This window comes from Triticum urartu, chromosome 3A (genome assembly GCF_056163025.1).
Source record: "Triticum urartu cultivar PI428250 chromosome 3A, HENAU_Tu73, whole genome shotgun sequence".
NCBI classification, from domain to species: domain Eukaryota; kingdom Viridiplantae; phylum Streptophyta; class Magnoliopsida; order Poales; family Poaceae; genus Triticum; species Triticum urartu.
The window spans coordinates 626685860-626698414 of NC_141875.1; the positions used below are offsets into that span (position 1 = coordinate 626685860).

The 12555-nt window shown below is 51.2% G+C and overlaps 1 protein-coding gene across 1 annotated transcript; it reads right to left on the reverse strand.

The window, feature by feature from the left end:
• Positions 1-1571: 1571 nt before the first annotated feature.
• LOC147980890 (uncharacterized) lies at positions 1572-2681 on the reverse strand. Its single transcript, XM_087515782.1, has one exon. It carries the CDS (start codon positions 2679-2681, stop codon positions 1572-1574), a length of 1110 nt encoding a protein of 369 aa, XP_087371908.1.
• Between the last annotated feature and the right edge of the window lie 9874 nt (positions 2682-12555).

A 12555-nucleotide genomic window follows, 5' to 3' on the forward strand; every position in this document is an offset into this window, starting at 1 on the left:
AACATGCTCAATGGAGGCCGGTGTAGGTGGCCTGATTGTGAGAATCCACGCGCTCTCCTTGAGAGCCTCCCGCACCTTCCAGCGCTTCCGCGAGGAAGCCTCATAAATGAGCGGAGCGATGTCCCTGGGCTTGCGGCCTAGAAGCCAAGGAGAGTCCCAAAAAGGTGTCCGCGCACCATTGCCAACCGTGATGGTGGTACATGCGTAGAAAAAATTTAGGTCATCCTCATCACACGGGTTCCCACCTCCAACCCACAGCTTTGTGGGCTCCTTCCACTCATACCAAGGCCACCGCAGACGCAAGGCCCGCGCGAACTTGAAGGTGTTTAGGACCCCAAGCCCACCATAGTCAAGCGGCCTACTGACAGTGTCCCAATTGACCTTGCACTTTTCCCCAGTTGTCTTATCCGGTCCCGACCAAAGGAATGCCCACTCGAGTTTGTCAATGTTTTGCAGGATGGTGGTTTGTATGACAAGTGGCGTGATGAAGTAGATGACTTGGGAAGCGAGAACCGACTTGATGAGCGCCGCGCGTCCAATGGTGGTGCTGTTTTGGCCCTCATATGCTGTCAATCTACTCGCCACTTTATCCACTAAGAATTGAAGATCAGCAAGCTTCAGCCTCCAAATCGATAGCGGTAGCCCCAAATAACGCAGCGGAAAGGCAGCCCTAACAGCCGGCAGCCCATGGGTTATGCGGTCCAAGTCGAGGTTGCCATATCTAATGGGCACCATTGAGCTCTTATGGAAGTTAGTGCACAGACCGGTGACGTCCCCGAACCCCCTCAGAATGGCCGCCAGGTTGTCCACATCTCTTTTTATGGGCGCAACAAACACAGCCGCATCGTCTGCGTAAAGAGAGGTACGCACGATGACGCCTCTCCCACGGATCTTGTGCAGAAGGCCTTTCCTAGTTGTCGTGTCGAGGATTTGCTTCAAAGGGTCGATGGCAATGACAAAAAGGAGAGGAGAGATGGGGTCCCCCTGCCGAAGCCCTTAGCCATGCTTGATGGGAGAGCCAGATACCCCATTCAAGAGAACCCTCGAAGATGAGGAACAAAGGAGAGTCGCAATCCACTCCCGAAATTTGCTAGGGAAGCCACGCCTCCGCAGGAGGTCAAGCAAATACTCCCACTTGATGGAGTCAAAGGCCTTGCGAATATCCAGCTTGAACAGGAGAGAAGGGGTCTTGCTCTTGTGCAGGCGACGAGCAAGGTTCCTAATAGACATGAAGTTGTCATGGATACTCCGCGTTTTGATGAAGGCACTTTGGGCGTTGGAGACGAGGGCGTACATGTGCGGTCCAAGCCTACTAGAGAGCACTTTGGCGATGAGCTTGGCGACCGCATGAATGAGACTAATAGGCATGAAGTCAACCATGCTCTCCGCCCCATCCTTCTTGGGAAGCAACACAATATTCGCAGAGTTGAGCCAGTGGAGGTTTGTTGTGTGTAGGGAGTTGAAGCGCTGGATCACCGCCATGAGGTCGAGCTTGACGATGGCCCAACACTTCTTGAAGAACAGGCCGGTGAAGCCATACGGCCCCGGGGCCTTGTCACTAGGCATGCTATTTATTGCCTCGAGGACATCCTCCTTAGTGAAGGGTGAATCAAGCTCGTGCAGGTCATGCGTGCCTCGAGGACCTCCTCCTCAGTGAAGGGCGAATCAAGCTCGTGCAGGTCATGCGACTCCAGATTGAGCCCCTCCCAATTGAAGTCCGTCGTACTTCCGCTTCCTCTTTTCATGACATGCGAGAAGTGGTCATGGATTATCTTCTCCTTGGCCTTGCGTTCGGTTACCCACCCTTGATCGTTCATGATGCGGTGGATGTGGTTTTTTCTCCTCCGTGCGTTGACTCGACGGTGAAAGAACTTGGTGTTGGCATCTCCTTCTTTGATGTTAGCGATTTGGGCACACCGCTTTTTGCGTGCTTTCTCAAGCACAGCCAAGCTTATCACCCTTCTCTTAAGGCGAGCACGAAGGTCACGCTCCTTAGAGGAGAGAAGCCTGCTCTCCTGGGCAATGTCGAGGCGAAGGATAACCAATAGGGCGGCGTGAAGATGGAACTTAGCCTTGGAGAAGAGGCCTCTACTCCACTCCGAGAGCCGCATGGTCGTCTTCTTTAGCTTGTGGAAAAGCAGAATGTAAGGGTCGGTGTGCTCAATTGGCTCTGCCCAGGCCTTTTGGACCACTTCAGTGAATCCGGGCATAGACGCCCAAAAATTCTCGAATCTAAAGGTCCTAGGCCTCTGCGGCCCCTTATCCTCGGCAAGCAGAAGGGGGCAATGGTCAGAGAGAGACGAAGATAGCGCATGGAGAACATGATCATCAAAGGTTGTGTCCCACTCCGCATTGCAAAAGAAAGAGTCAAGCTTGCACAAGGTAGGATTTGACCTCTCATTGCTCCAGGTGAACCTCCTGTTCTGGAGATGGATTTCTTTGAGCTCACACTCATGGAGAGAAGCCCGGAACCGGTTGATTCGATTGCAATTTACATTCCACTTGTTCTTGTCCCTAGCTCGGTAAATTTGGTTGAAATCCCCGGAGGCTAACCAAGCCACCCCCGCAGGTGGCTTCTGTGCAACAAGCTCAGCAAAGAACACATCTTTGAGCAAGTGGTTGGTAGGGCCGTAGACGGTGGTTAGCTTGAAGCTCACGCCCGAGTCACGGACCCGAATCATGGCCGAGAGGCAGAAGGTAGTAACGGTGATGTTGGACAGTTCCACCAAGAGATCATCCCAAAGGAGTTGGATACCCCCCCCCCCCCCCCCCCGGTGCCATTTGCCGGACGCTGCACAAAGCTGCGCAATCTATGGCCCCCCAAAAAAGCCGCTGTGAACAGGTCGATATTGCCGAGCTTCGTCTCTTGGAGGCACACAACATGGCAAGAGGAGGAAGCGATAGTGGCGTTGACTGTCGACCACCTATCAGGGCAATTGAGGCCCCTGACATTCCAGCTCAAAAAATTGATCGGTTGTGTCAACATGATCTGACCATGATAGCCCTTGACCAAAGCCACATAACATGTGCCAGGATAGTGGAGTTCGAATCAGCAGCATACAGACTACAGAAAGATACAAAAGCCAACTTCAACGGGTGTACAGCCACCCCTACAGACCTGAAACAAGGCGTCACCACAATACGCCCATACAGCACACTTCCAGTATAAATCTGGACCTCTAAGCACGTACGCATATTAACTAACATTGGAAACTGAAGGCCCTAGGCGTATCGGCATATTGAGCAGCAACTCAAGTTGCTACCTGATGCAGCATAGCCTCCTCGTCAATCCTCTCTAGGTCCAGCGCGGCTCTACCTCCATGCGTCAGGAGCGCCTCTTCCACAGCAGCAGCATCAGTGTCGTCGAGCTTGAATAGGCCCCTCATGGCTGTGAGCACCTCCGGCGAAAGCTGCTCCTTGAAGCGGTCCGCGAATGCGTACAGGGCAGCTGCAGTCACGTCCTCGCCGTCTTTGACGATGCCCAGAGAACGGCAAACCAGGATTTCAACCGCACAAGCCACGGGCGTGGCCTTCGGACGAGCCGTCACACGAGGCATGAGAACAGTCATGTTTCTAACTTTTCCCATCAATTTTCCCCAACGCTTCCTATTTTTAAGCAGGACACACATCAGAACTCTATTGTTCCTAGCTACATGTTCTTCTTTCATTTTGGCTTCTCATTTGTTGACACGGCAGCTACGTATCACTCCACTAGACCTTTTTCCCTTCTCATTGTTGCTTTGGCTGCTACCACTTTAGTATTGCATGTAGCGAAGACTCAAACATGGACGGTATAAAAAGACGGCGCAAGTGCATTATGGTTGAAAGGGTACTCACAGATGTGCAAGGAAAAGGTTTGCGGATGTATTTCATTTGGCCAGTCGCCCAGGGACGTGAATTTTTGGGACATGCGGCCACGCGCTGCCGCAATCAAGCCCGTCCGCACACGCATCGCGATGACTACTTTTAATAGGACATTAGGGAATACAGGGCAGGCTAATTTTCCAGCTTCTGGAATACATCTCATTATATGGTACATAGTATGGACCAGCCCCGCATTCAATACCGTACGAATACACCAGCCATGCAACGCTCAGGCAATGGAATAATTGCTCTTTCTGTTGGGTGGACTTAATTGTGTGCTCGCCCGAGTTTGTTTCTCGCACTGCTCATCTCGTCTTCCCGTCGTCTGTGGACGAACGGAGCTAGGTCTGGCGATGGATTCTGCACAAACGGAGATCAAGTCAGCCCGTTGAAACCATCTTTCTGATTCGTCCTTCACCTATGCCTTTGGGTGTCTTGCTTTCACATGTTTTGATCTAGATTTTGGTTGGATCCCCTAGCTTAAAGTCATTGTTGGCCGCGAGTTCTCGGTCTGGGTGAGCCGGTGAGACGGACCCGCCATCCCCATCTGTTTGCCTCGTTTTTGCAAATCAATCGGGGCGCCTCTGTACACTGCGAGAGGTTGCTGAAGATGACCCAGGCGGCAGATTTGCGGATATGCTAAATTCTGTTGAGGGTGTTGCTGAAGATGGATCATCCATAGTAGATTGCTGGGTGCATTTACATTTTGCAGGGGCAGCTGGGCGTATTCACTCTTCTGCTGTGTCTTTACTAGATGCATCGCATGTGGGCTGGAGGAGCGATGAATTATTGTCGTTGGCCTGGGTGTGTTGCACACGCACTGCGTGGGGTTAATGCCATGCATGTGTCTGGCCGTGGTTTAAATAAATTTGCATCGTTCCGCGAGATTAGTCTGACTTACTAATTCACAAATGCTCATAAACGATGGATATGTATTAAAGATAATCCAGCCGCCTGCATACGTATGTTTGTCTGCAGCTGGAGCTGGGAGGACAGGTGCACATTACATGGACATGGAGCAGGCGGATAAGAAAAATGCATAACGGAAGAACAAATCCCTCGACCGCTCGGGTGGTGGGGAGTCGGCGCTTGGCGGCGGCAGTTCGGGGGCCTTCGTCCTCGCCAGATCTGGAGGCATGCTACTCCCTCCTTCCCACTCCTTCCCCTTTGCGCTTGTGGCCGGTGGATGCTGCTGGTTCCGGTGCTTCTGGGGATGGTGGTGCAGATTGGGACCGGGGGAAACCCTAGGCCGGCTGGTTCGGCTCGACAGCGGCGTTGGCTTCGGGCGACGCATCCTTCCTGCAGGCGGTGTCGTGGTCCTTATTCTTGTCACCTCCGGTCCTCTCCCGGGTGAAAACCCAAAATCCGGTCTGGATTGGGCAGCGGTGGCGCCATGGGCGTCATCCCCTCCTTGGAGGCGTTGCCTGGGGAGCTAGGATTCGGGTGTGGGCTCATGAAGGTGGGGGCTTTGGCTGCCGGCTGGATTTCTGCAGCTGCTCGCGGCGGCTTTCATGTTGTGCAGAGTGCCCCTTGTATCTTTAGGGCGTTTCCTATTTTTGGTGTTCGCGTCGGAGGAGCGGCGTGGCATCTGGTACGTCGACAACGGCGAGTCTCGGCGACATGGAGCAGTAGGGGTATCGCCGGTGGGCGTGTGATGATGGACGAGCACAGGATGGTGGCGCTGTCTGGCGTCGTGGTGGCGTCGATGGCAGAGAGGCCTGGCACGGTTCATGCAACAGTACAGCTCTGAAGATGGATTGATGGTACGTGGCTGCGGCGGCCTCATAACCGGCAGGGGGCCTGGTTGAAGAGCACACCGGACTGGTGGGTGCCCATACCCGGAAGGAGTCCTGGTTGGGACCTCAGGTCTCAGATGTTAGGTTTGGCTGCGAGGTCTGTTTGGTATTAGGCCCAGACCATCAGCGCCCCTTTATCAGTTAGATAGGAGTAGCGACAGAGGTTGCGAAGATGGTGGCTTTGGTCTTACTGTTGTACAACTTTGTAAGGTCTTGTGTTATAATCAATAAAGTGGCCGTATGCATCGTCCAGATGCAGAGGCCGGGGGTATTCCTCCTTTTCGAAAAAAAAATCCATCACACGAGGGGGAGCTTCAGAACTTGTGGATGCAGGGAATGGTCATTAGCAGCATGTTGGCGACCCCCAAGATGAAAATGTTCTTCACCCATGCTTGATTCTGCTCAAGCAGTGTGACATGCCGATACACAGATGCATGTCAAATCAGATGTCCCCAGCGGGCGCTAAAGTACTGATTTAAACCAGATTCTATTTTTTGTGATTCAAGTTAACTATGAAGAATGGAGGCAAGTGATTTTTCAGTGATAAAATCGATGCATGTAATAGTTTTATATCTGTAGTCTGAAATAAGTAACGAAACTAAAATACCTCATTTTCCAAATTGAACAATACTGGATGGAGAGCTCTAGTGTGATTATGGACAGGGTGCGTGCTTCCAATGTAGTTAACGCTTCACGACATGCTCCGGGGCCATCTTCTAATCAATAGCATGGATCAATGTAGTTATTGTCGTGCAGCTGGTCATTTGTACTGACATGTTGATCAACGCATGTCTTCAATGCGCGAGTCTGCCTCCTGGGTCATCTGCTTGCAAGGTCAGAAGTAATGCATAAGCTGTACTAATTGTATACGGTGGATGAAATACATTATACATGCTCGAGGTATTAGAGCTGCACGAATCGTGTGAAAACGGTCGGTCTTAATAACGACCTCGCGTGGCTGCATGTCCACTCATGATTTATCGAGTCGCCCAGTCTCTTCAATAATTAAAGAGTACTTCTGCATTAACTTGTGCACATGAGCAGACCACATGCAAAATATCATCCAATGACTATTGACGAATATCCACTAGGTAAGGAGTTAGTCTTACTTAGATTTAGCAACATGTTAGTACTTCTGCTTTCGAATAAAATAAAATAAATATCTACACTAAGATTTTCAGCTGGCCATGGGCCTGTGACTGCACAACAAATGGGTTAGCAAACGCAGTACTTTTTCTGTAGTAATGTAAACATTCTTATATTTCTTTACGGAGGGAGTAACATTCTAATTGCACCAAAAATTTCGTCCTAGCTGGCTGCGAAGCCAGAAACGTGTGGCTTCAAAAATCTCACGTCAAGACCAAGACTTGAGGTGCTGCATGCTTGCGTCGCACCACATGTGAAGTGGGACACTGCAAAGTATACCCACGTGGTTGCATTGCATGGGAGCATGTCATGCGTGACTTGTTTTGCACAGAGAAGGAACGAAGCAAAAGTCTGCACGCGCGGCCGGTGAACGAAACAAAAGTCTTTCGTCTCGACCCGTCCACACAGCACATCGGCTTTGCAAATTCACTCCCCTGACTTCCAAACAGCACAGCGGCTAGGAGGCCGACCACGCCAGCTTCAAGTTTCCGAGGACTAAAAGGTGGTCGGCGCCGGCACTGGACTAGCACCAGCCCGTCTTCGTAGGCCGGACAGGTATTCAGAGACCTACGTACATTTGCAATTTTGCATGCGTGCGTGCTTCGTAGAGTTCTCAAAAGATCAAGATCGAAGAGCACGCTCATTTGCTTCCTGCAATGGAGAATCGCGGCGGCCGCTGCACAGCTTGTTTGTCGCCAGTGTGGTGGCACTTGTTTTTTTTTATTTGCAAAAATAATTCAGATTTATTATTAAAGTACAAAGAACCTTAAACATAATAAAAATTACATCAAAATACTGAGACCATCGAAGGATTATTATCACCGTCAGAACGAGCCACGGATACGCCATCATCCTGGCTCTCATTGACTTGAGATCTTCGTCGCACGCTTCGTGCGGTGCGTCGATGCAGCGTGGCCCATGCCGTCAAAGCAGAAATATCACAAGTATGGCCGTGCCTTGGGCAGCGATCGGACATGCAACACCTTCAATGCTGCTTTACGTCTAATATTGGTGGAACAAACCTCACGCCAATGTGTTCTAGATGTGTATGTACGGAAGAACAATCAACATGGGGCAAGTCACCTGAAAAAATTATTTTGGTCAGTCAATTCCTATCAGCCGTTGGATAGTACAAAATGAACAGTCAAGATTGCATCTTCAACCTCCTGCTGCTTGCTTCTTCAACTTCAAACCGCCTCGTTGCCGTCTGCTTCCGCCGCCCGCGGCCCGCAGCGCTTCGCACACACTCGCCACACCGCTCTTCCCCCAACCACGGCCCACCATCGTGCTGCTGGCCATCCCTCTAGCCCCGATGCCGATGGAGATTTTCCCCGGCGACCTTGCACTACCACCGTGATGCCACCCCCACCACTGTTGCCCTCCGGCGAACTTCTTCGCCCTTCTAAAAATCGACTGACCCAAAACCGAAGTCGGTCAACTGATGACATTTAGCTAATGTGTCTATTGACCCAAAACCGAAGTCAATCAACTGATGACATTTAGCTAATGTGTCTATTGACCCAAAACCGAAGTCAGTCGACTGACATTTAGCTAATGTGTCTATTGTTTGTTCAAGTGTCTGTTCAAGAAGCCTTTCTTCCTTCTTTGTTCTTCTTCGTGTTGGCTTGTCCGTAGCCGAAACAGAAGATGTAATTCTTGTTCTGCTCGTTCTGGAAGGTTCTGGAAGCTGCGGAATCAATCCCGCCTGGGGCCCTCATCTTTTGTAAGGTTCTATGATGCGGAATCAATCCATCTTCTGGCCTGCATCTTGTAATAACCACGGTAAATGCTGAATCAGGGACCGTACTAAATGATGTTAAACACGTCGGATGCTATGATAGACGATCGGCACATTCCTCCCTGTTCCAAATACATGTAATATCTTGCCCTCTCATGTTCGGCATTAATGGAGAAAATGATGAATGCGGTCAGGACTTCAGTGGTACCCATTCCGGCAAGATTTACCGCATTCCAGATCCGTGGGGTTCTGATTTCGGGATCAGCTAGAGCTAGGAGCAGAAAACACTTGTTTGCAATCTACCCTTGTCTTATGTTTTTCCGTGTTTTTTGTGGTATCTCCTCGCGGGTTTTCCCTAGTATATCGGACGTACCAGTGAACTATTAAGCCGTAAAAAGATGACTTGCATTCGTGCATAATCCATGGTTTCTTGCAAACTGTTTGCTTGTATTTTTCACTAGAGAAACTCAAATGATGCATGGTTTCTTGAAATTAGTAAGTGTTTTAAAATACAAGTGATCTTTGGGGAACTCGCATTTCACAAGCACTCAACATTGGAGATACTAGGCTTGGCACGCATATGCTCACCCGTCACTAAACACTTCCCCTGGATTTGGAAGCAACGGGCCACGTTGTGTCTCCGGTGTGTAGCTAAATCCCACTAGCTTTCATCTGTCTCATCGAATGATCGGAGAGGGGAATGACCACAAGAATAACACATGAAGGGACGAGCGAGCTGAACACAGGGATGAGTTGCTTGTTGAGAAGCTCGATGCTCCTTGTGCTGGCATATCCGGCCGCGGAAGGAATATCATGGCCAAATCAAGAGGATGGCCAAGTTGTTGGGGTAAAAGCTGTAGACGACCACTGGAGTAATCGGCAAGATGCCGGAGCATGAGAATAGTGTCATTTTTTATCCTTCTCCATCAAATTTCCCCAATGCATCCCATTCTTAAGACACACATCAAAACTCTGGTTCCTAGTTACATGTTCTTCCATTTTGGCTTCTCCTTTCTTAAAATGGCTACTATGTATCATTCCACTAGACCTTTTTCTCTCCTCGGTGCTTTGCTTGGGTCGTTACCACAACCACTTCACTATTGTAGATGGTTTGATGAATCAATATTATGTAGCGAAGACTCAAATATGGGTGGTATATAAAGACAGCAAAAAGTGCATTCATGGTCGAGGAGTTGCACAATGAAAGGTTCATGGGTGCATTTCATTCGGTCAGACTCTTCAACTTACTTTAACTGAGAGCACCTCTGTATTTGTGCACATGAATAGAGCATATGTAAAGTAGCATCCTACTATTATTGACAAACATCCAGCAGGTGTAGAGTCACTCCTAATAGATTTTGTATCATGCCATTATACTATTTGACCAAAGCAGAGAGCTAGGTTACAACATGTACGAGAGTCAACACATGAGCTCTCTCTCTCCCGAAACCCATCTAGGGTTAGGCCGCCTCCACCCTCTCCCTACCGCCATCGAATCACCACCGGACAAAGCCCGGGCGGGAGGAGGATGGCAGCGACGGGGCATCCCTCCCACGTAGTTATGGGCGTGGTTGCAGCGGCTCTCGTGTGGCATCCAGGTGGAGATGGTGGTGACCTTGGCTGGCGGTGTTGGCCCGTGGTGGAGGGCACCTCATCTTCGGTAACTTCGGCCGGCGCGGCGGCTTCCTGGAACAGTACATTGGTTGTTGAATGTTGTGGCATTCACGACGGCATCCTGAGCAGTTATATCTGGCACATCGGCTCAGTTGGCGGTGAGGTCGGTGCCTCCCTCATTGTGGTGGCGCCCTCATCACTCAGGAAGTGTTTGTGCCAGTGTGGGGGTGGCGACACTTGCAGGTCTTCCCGCATTCGTTCGGCAATGTGGGGGTGCGAAGGAAGATTTGCTCCAGGCAAAAGTTGACATCGCGACGCTTGCGGACGTCACACTCCTCCTGGGGGTCATTATCGAGCTCTTCTACATCCTCAGCTCTCGGGTCACATCTTCGGGTCAAGGTCGAGCGGCGCGAGATTCCCTCTTGAGGGTGTCGCCTTGAAGTTTGTTGTACCCTGGGTGCTTTCCTAGGGCTGGACTAGCACGACATCGGGGCCAAGGTGGAGCATCGTAGCATCTACCGCATCGACGACAATGAGTCTCAGTGGTGTGGTGTTGCAGGGGCTCTGTTGGGAAACGTAGCATGGAAAACAAAAAAAATTCTACGCTCACACAAGGATCTATCCGTGGAGATGCATAGCAACGAGGGGGAGAGTGTGCCCATGTACCCTCGTAGACCGAAAGCGGAAGTGTTTGACAACGCGGTTGGTGTAGTCGAACTTCTTCTAGCTCCGACCGATCAAGCACCGAACGTACGTGTAACGCCCGGATAATTAAGCTACAGTGATTCCCCGCTAATGATGCCACGTCACCACGGTTACTGTGGTAAACTCTCGATAGTTCAGAACCGAAACAAGTTCAAAATTCAAATAAAAGAAAACAATAAAAGTTTTCAAACATTAAAATAAAAATGTTCGGTTTGCACTAAATATTACATAGATAATTATGGTGTAGAAGTTACAGTTTTATAAAATGCATAAATATTTTAAATTGAATTAAAACAGAAAGGAAAAGAAATAAAAGAAAAAAAAAGAAAATACAAAACACAAAAGCTAAAACCTAAAGCTAACAAAAAAAAGTGAAAGAACCCTCTCCCTGGGCCGTGGCCCAACTGGACCAGCCCACTGGCCCAGACCGGCCCCCACTCCCCCATAACCCTACCCCCCCGAAACCCTAACCCCACCCCGTCGCCCCCAGCCGCCCCACTCCCCCCCCCACTCGCTCCACTCCCCCCTGCCCCTTCCCCGATCCAGATCGGATCGGGGGCGTTCGCCGCCGCCGCCCGGATTCCACGCCCGGAGCCCCCCCCCCCCCCCCCGCCGGACTGCTTCCTCCCTCCCCGGCCTGCCTCCTCTACGCCGTCGTCTCGCCTCCTCACCTCCTCCTCGTCCCGAGCCGAGGCCGCCACTCCGGCGCCGCGCCCTCGACCCCGTCGCCCCGCCGCACTCGTCGCCGGCGACCCGAACGCCGCCCCCTTCCTCGTCCTCCTCCTCGAGCTCGAGACCGCTGCCCCGTTCCCTGCACCTTCCGTGAGCACCCCCCCTCTCTCCCCGTCCCCGTTGCCCGTTCCGGCCACCGCGCCGCCAAGCCCCGCCCCTGTGCGCTGCCGGCGTCGACTGCGCACGCAAGGCCGCACCCGCCTGCTCGACCCGCTCCTCACGCCCGGCCGTGCCCTATGCATGTGCACACTCGCCGCTGCCCCGTGCTGAAGCTCCGCGTGCGCCGTGCTCGCCCACCGGTCGCCCGCGCCGTCCGCGGCTTGCGCGAGTCCGCCCCCTTGCTCGCGATGCTCCCCTCGCCCCGATCGCTGCTGCGTCCGCCGCCGCTCGCCGTCCCGCCATTTGCCGCGCCGTGCCTTCGTTCCCTGCCCCGGCGCCACCCAGACGTGGCCTCGCCGCTGCCGCTGTCGTCCCAGGCGGCCGGGCTTGCCGTGCCCGTGGCCGGCGCCCCCTGCCCATCTGGGCATTTGCCAATCGGGCTGGGTGCCTGCGCCCGTAACCCGCGCGCCCGAATCGTTGTGGCCCTTTGGGCCACTGACATGGAGGGCCCCGCCTCCAGAACAAATTAAAAAAAAAACAAAGGAATTAAAAAAAATACCTAAATAAATAAATAATTAATGATAAAATTTATTAATTAATTAATTAACTAATTAGTTAACTTATTTAATTCTGATTAAATTAACTAATTAAGGTTAATTAACCCAATGATTAATTAACCTAATTAACTACTGTTAATTAATCTAATCAATTAGTTAGGTTAATTAAACCCTAATTAACATAAACAGTGTATGACAGGTGGGTCCCACTGGACCCACTGGTCAGGTTGACCAAGTCAACAGAGTTGACTGCTGATGTCAGCATGACATCATGCTGATGTCATTAATCTGTTTTTCGAATTAA